At 58.4% G+C, this 6,053-nt stretch overlaps 1 protein-coding gene across 1 annotated transcript; it reads right to left on the reverse strand.

Annotated features, from left to right (window-relative positions):
* Positions 1–277: 277 nt before the first annotated feature.
* Positions 278–6,027, reverse strand: HMCES (5-hydroxymethylcytosine binding, ES cell specific). Its single transcript, XM_063347616.1, has 6 exons — positions 5,721–6,027; positions 3,701–3,844; positions 3,234–3,353; positions 2,547–2,707; positions 1,858–2,050; positions 278–1,460 (listed from the first exon to the last, which is right to left on the reverse strand). Exons 1-6 carry the CDS (start codon positions 5,901–5,903, stop codon positions 1,254–1,256), a joined length of 1,008 nt encoding a protein of 335 aa, XP_063203686.1. The 5' UTR covers positions 5,904–6,027; the 3' UTR covers positions 278–1,253.
* Between the last annotated feature and the right edge of the window lie 26 nt (positions 6,028–6,053).

Genomic DNA, 6,053 nt, shown 5'->3' on the forward strand with positions numbered 1-6,053 from the left:
TGCTCTGGCTCCACTGACCCTCCCCAGGGACGAGCCCCAGCTACAGCTGCTCCTGCGGCTCCCCAGGGACGGATCATTCGAGAGGTGCCCTGAAATAAATCCCCAGGGAATACATTCCACTGGCAAACGGAAATGCTCCAGCAACACGGCCCTACTTCTACCCTGAGAGCTCAGCAGCAGGTAGCTGGTCTCTGCCTCAGCAGCTGGAGAGGAGACACAGAAACGGGGGCAAGGGGCTGGGGTGGGCAAGGGGGACACGGACACGCACACGGACAAGGGCACTGCGCAGTCAGCCAGTGAATCCCATTTTATTTTTTCCAATACAAATGAAGCACTGCAAGGGTGCCACCGTGTAAGGCTTTTTGGTCTGCAACATCTGGCTCTGTTGACAAAATCCCTGACCTCAAAACCAACCGCCCTAGGCTGGTCTGTAACGGCACTTTGGTTATCTGGGCTTTAATGAACGACCTTTATGAACCAGGCGGAGCGCATCCCTCCACAGACCACGAAAATCCTCTCTAAGTCTCCAAATCCCATTAACAAAAACGATCGTACAAACAACGTGACCAAGACAGGCTGTCCCACCCCCGCTGCCCGCAGGGGAACCCAAGAAAAGTCCCGTTCCCCCCCGGCGCCGCTCAAACACCTCCCTGGGCAGGAGCCAAGGATGCAGGTGGCAACGCCGGTGCAGCGCGGGATGACTCCAGCAGATCTTCCCAGCCTGGGGTTTCCTCCTAGTATCTATTGCACCTTCCTCTGCACCGCAGCCGTCTTTTGAGGGCAAGAGTACCAGAAAGGAATTTGTACAGAAGCGATGTGGAATTAAATGGAAAAAGAGGTACCCGTTTAACACCAAAGAAAAAAAAGGGAAAAGAAAAGAAAACAGAAGAAGGAGACACGGACACTGTGAGAAGGCAGAAGCTGCTCCTCCCCAGCCGGCTGAGATGGTCCTCAGGGCTTTATCATCTCCGGTCCTCACGAGCGACTGGCAGGGAGGGAGGCCAGCAGGTTATATTCACTCCCGTCAGCACAAGACAAAGCCAAAAGCTTTAAAGACAAACACCAACCTTTAACACGACACGAAGAACAGAGACAACAACCTAGAGCATCGGATCAACACCTGAGAGGCCTGGAGAATCTCAACACCAGTCTGCAAAGCTTTCCAAAAAAAAAAACAAACCCACCACCATTCCTCGTTCTGCTTAGGAAAATCAGAAGGAAAAAGGATGGCCAGCCATCATCCCAGCTGGTGCCTAAGCCTTGCGCTTCTTCGCAGCCGGCTGTCCCTCCTTCCCCAGCCACTGCTGCAGGATATCTGCACTGGTTTTCTTGGGCGAAGGGCTGTGGATGAACTGGCTCGTCCACCTGGGCAAATCATTTTCTTTCTTCTGGGGAGAACCCTCCTGGGAGTTTTTTAACCAGCCCAGCATCGTTTTGCTGCTCGGGGTGGCTTCGGCCTCCTGGAGAGACAAAAGACAGCGGGAGAGAAGTCAGAAGCAGAGCGAGAGCAGGGCAGGCAGCCGACTGCGAGAGCTGGTCCAGAGCAGGACGGGGAGGCTGGAGCAATCAAGGCACATCTGCAGGAGGTTCCCCGGGCTGCCGGGAACAGGCTTGTTCCAAGCCCCAATTCACATGGAATTTGGCTCATTTGGCAGAGAAATCCTGGCACGGGGTGACGGTTTGTTTCTGGAAGTGGAGGGAAGGGAATCTGTCGGGGGCTCTTTGCTCCAGCATCAAGCACAGCCATGCCCTGCAGATGCCGCCTGCTGCTGCCCCTCCTGCAGCCCGGCACCATCATCCCCGCTTGGGGACATCACCGTGGCCAAGCCCTCCCCTGCCAACCCCCCCAGCGCTCACCTTCTTGGCTCCCAGCTCGATGGGTGCGAGACACTGGGGCGCGTTGTTGCGGACGCTGTTGACAAAGGTGGAGACTGGGTGGAAGACGATGTTCTCCGTGGGCTGGATGAGTTTAACCGCTTCTTGGGTTGGCACTTCGGCAAAGTCCAGCCATTTCCTGATGGCCTCGTCCCCGTCCAGGATGGCTGGCATCCTAGGGGACACGGCAGTCAGAGCCAAAGCCCAGTGCCCATATGGCAGAGCCGGGTGGCAAAAGCTGGGCTTGTACGTTAGCAAGGAGCCGGCAGCTCGGGGGGGAACGGGGGGAAAATCAAAGCAGTGGGATGCTCTTCTTCAAGGCAGAGCACGCGTTCGCTTTGCCCAGGTAGCTGCTTTGCTGGAAGAGGCGGAGGGGTTGACTGCCAAGCCCTAGTCAGGCGGAGAACGATCCAACTCCGGAGAGCAATCCAACTCCAGAGAGCGATCCAACTCTGACCGCCACCCGCCAGGGCACAAAGATGGTGATTTATGGAAAGGGCGTGAGCCGGTGACCCGAAACAAGCTGGTAATGTTGTAGCGTTTGTCTCCCAGGGCATCAGGAGGTGGCAGGGCTCCCTGCCTGCCTGCTGCCAGACCAGCGTTTGGAGGCGCAGCTTTCCTCCCGCACCCCCCCGCCGCCCTGCAGCCCCCCGCCCCCGGCTCTCACTTGCCTGTGATGGATGAAGCTCACGTCCTTGGAGGCATCCACGGTGATGATGGTGTAAGTGTACAGCATTTCTCCTCCCGCCGGTGGCTCCCAGCAGTCGAAAATTCCAGCCATGGTGAGCAACCTCCAGCCTCTCCATTCCTCCTCTCCCTCTTTCTCCTCGGCCTACAGAAGAGAGGCCCCATCGCCCCGGTCAGTGCCGACCCGCGGGCAGCCAAAACATCGCAGACTGGCCGGTGCCGTGGCTCGTCAGTCTCAGTCATGAACTGCACTAATCTGAGGGCTTTCCAGGAGCCCTTCCACTAATTTGAGGTAACGCCAGGAGAAGCAGCAGGAGCGCCTTCCAGGGCAAGCCAGCGCCCTCCTCCGCTTCTGAACATCCCGGCCGCCGGCTCAGCTGAAGGAAAGAGGCAGCGAAACTCCCAGCCCAGTCCCCTGCGAGACACACCACCCACCCATGCAAATACCCGGCATGCGGGGAGCAGCCAGCGTGACGGCGGGGACGCTGTGGCACCATTTACAGCTGGGGGACCGCCGGCCGCAGAGGGATGCCAGGGTGCAAGCCTGCCTTGGAACGGAACCCCGTTGGGAAAGGGAGACCCCCAGAGACGGGCACGGCCGGAGGGAAGGGAGCTTTTCCCAGGAGGGAGCAGGGCCTCAGAGCATTCAGACATGGCGAGGGACCCCGTACCACAGCGTCCTTGGTCTGGGGGAAGTAAATGAAATACGGCTGCTTCCCCCCGCTCTGCTGCTGCCACTCGTAGAAGCCATCTGCCAGGACCACGCAGCGCTTGCCCTGGAGGAGAGCACCCTGGGGGAGAGAAAACACAAGCGAGGGGTGAAGAGCAGCCCCGAGCAGGCTGCAAGGGAGGATGGGGGCCGCTGGGACCACCCAGCCCCCCCGCTCCCTCCTGGGGCTCCCCTATGCTGCCCCACGGGGCGCACAAACGCCACCACCAGCGCTGGGATGAAAGGTGAGCTTCACCAGCAACAGCCTTTTCAGTTCTTCTACTTTAATGAGATCCGCCAGCTCCACAGCGCAGGGACCGAACTCCCCTCTGCAGCAGGAGGCCGGTACTCGCTAGGGAGAGGCTTCGGCTCTGGTTTTGCCGACTACGCGAGCTCTTCAAGCTGGACACAAAGGCAGCAGCAACTCACCTTGTAGGAGGACTTCTTCAGCATGGTATCGCTGCGGCAGTTGGAGGTATTAAATTGCATTTTGGAAGGGTCGTCCTTTTTGAACCAGGAGGGAACCAGGCCCCAGCGCATGTCCATGAGGACCCGCTCGGAGGAGTCGGCATCCTTTTGAACGAGACGGAGAAACACCTCGGGTCAAGGACATGTTGCAGGGACCACGAGCATCCCCACGGCTTGAGAGAGGGGCTCCTCCCCCTGCAAGGGGAGCAGAGGCCAGCGTCCCTGCCCAGAACCCAGCTGGGGCTCGCAGTGCCCCCAGCACCAGAGCTGCTCCTCTGCAGGGATGCCACTCACCAGCCATGCGGAAATAGCCACTAATTATAACCCTTTGCATATTCTTAACGGCTTTGCTGTAAGAATTAATCTGCAGCAGAAAGCCCAAGAATATTTTTCAGGAATAAATAACAGTGTCTCCGCGAGGCTTGCCCAACAGCTCCGGAGGAACGAACGCAGTTTTTCTCCAGCGGGAAGTGCCTGGACACGTGAGCTCCCAAGCCCTTAGGTAAACAGTTACGTCACGCTCCAAGGTCCTCAAAACTTTCCTCTTTAAAAAGCGAGCGTCCCACAGGACGTAAGCCTCACCTTCATTTTAATAACGTGATTTCTGCTGGCTGGGTGCACTCTCACTCCTTTGCGCTTTGCATACCGTCTGCCTTGGGACGATGGAAACACCTCGCGGCTTTCACTTCTCCCCCAGCTCCCTCTCACTTTCTGCCCGCAGCTGCCAGCCCCGGGCAGGGCACAGCGGGGGCCGGCGAGGCCCCGGGGGCATCTGCTCCCAAAGAACCGCAGTAGAGGTATACATATACCTACTATAGGGGTGTGTGTATATATATATATATAGGGACATGTACATGCCCAGTTTTATGAAGTCTTCCAGAGCATCCCACAGACGAGGAGTGGCAAAAAAGGGGCACGTTACACTGCGCAGTGTCCCAACAGCTGAACGGAGAGGGACAACCCAGCGGGTGTCTGCCCGTGACCCCTATCACGCTCCCAACCCCATGTTCTCTGCTCCATCAACTTACCAGCGGCGCTCGGGGGGATGTGGGACCCCAGGGCAGGAAAGGAAGGTATGATGGATGCCCAACGGCATCACTCCAAAGCAGCCCCCACCGAGGCATCCCACCCCATCCCCAGTGCCGGTAACGGCTGCGGATCGCAGTGGCCCCTTTTGCTGTCCCACCGGCCAGGGGAGGAAGAGCTGGGTGTGGGGGGGGGAGCCCAGATTGGGGTGTTTCAATTCAGCGCACCCAGCTTCACCCCGCTGAACACGGAAGAGCAGCAGTTCACCGGGCATCTCTTCTGCGGAAACCCAACGAGATGCACACACGGCCGTACAGGCTGCTCAGGTTGTCTGGGTGAGCTCTGGCGAGGCTTAAATTAGCCGGGATAACGGTCACCACAGGTGTACTGCTATTTTACAGCTCTGAAGTTGAGATTTTTTTTTTTTTTTTTTTTTTTTTTCTCTCTCTACCCTCCCCTACCGAAGTGACCCGGACACTCTCTGCAGCATTATGAAATGAAAAAAAAAAAAAAAAAAAGCCTCAGGAAAGCAGAATAAAACCAGTAGAGCCATTATAGACGTTGGGGAACGTCTATAATTCTATAACTCTACCACAGTTAGTTATTTATATATGAATTTTTGCAGAAAATATAACGCTATGCTGGAAGCATGGTACTGACACCCCCCCCCCACCAAGGAACACGTAAATACTCACAGGAGGAGACATCTTTGTAACTAGAAAACTCAATACCTGCCACGTACTGAATTCAATACCTGCCGCTGCGCCAAGAGAAGCCAAACAAGCCGGTCCCGTTCAGGCTGGGTACCCACCACCCCGGGCGGCACGACCCCGTCCCCACCGCCCGGCCAAGCTCCCGTTTAAGCCCACCGGGATACGGCGGCAGCCAGGATGGGGCGCCGGGAGCCCTTGTTTCGGTTGGCGAAGGGAGAGAAGGAAGGGAGGGAGGGAGGTACCTGCTGGAGGTGCCGTCGGGAGAGCAGCACCGGGCCGCTGGACTGCGGGCCCTTGTTGTAGGAGGGCCGGTACCGCTCCGCCCGGATCCACTCGGGCTGCCGCTGCCGGCCCCGGCTATCGCGATAGGCGCAGGCCCGGCGGAGGTTTTCGGCCCCCAAGGAACAGGCCGTCCGTCCGCACATCCCGCCGCCCGCCCCGATTCTGCCGGGGGGGGGACGGACGGACGGGGACCGAGCGCTCCGCCCCGCCGGGACGGGGGCGGCACCGGGCGGGGAGGGGCCACCAGCGCGGGAACGCCCGAACCACGACACTGTCGTCGTCGTCCCCGCCCC

Source organism: Chroicocephalus ridibundus, chromosome 10 (genome assembly GCF_963924245.1).
Source record: "Chroicocephalus ridibundus chromosome 10, bChrRid1.1, whole genome shotgun sequence".
NCBI lineage: Eukaryota > Metazoa > Chordata > Aves > Charadriiformes > Laridae > Chroicocephalus > Chroicocephalus ridibundus.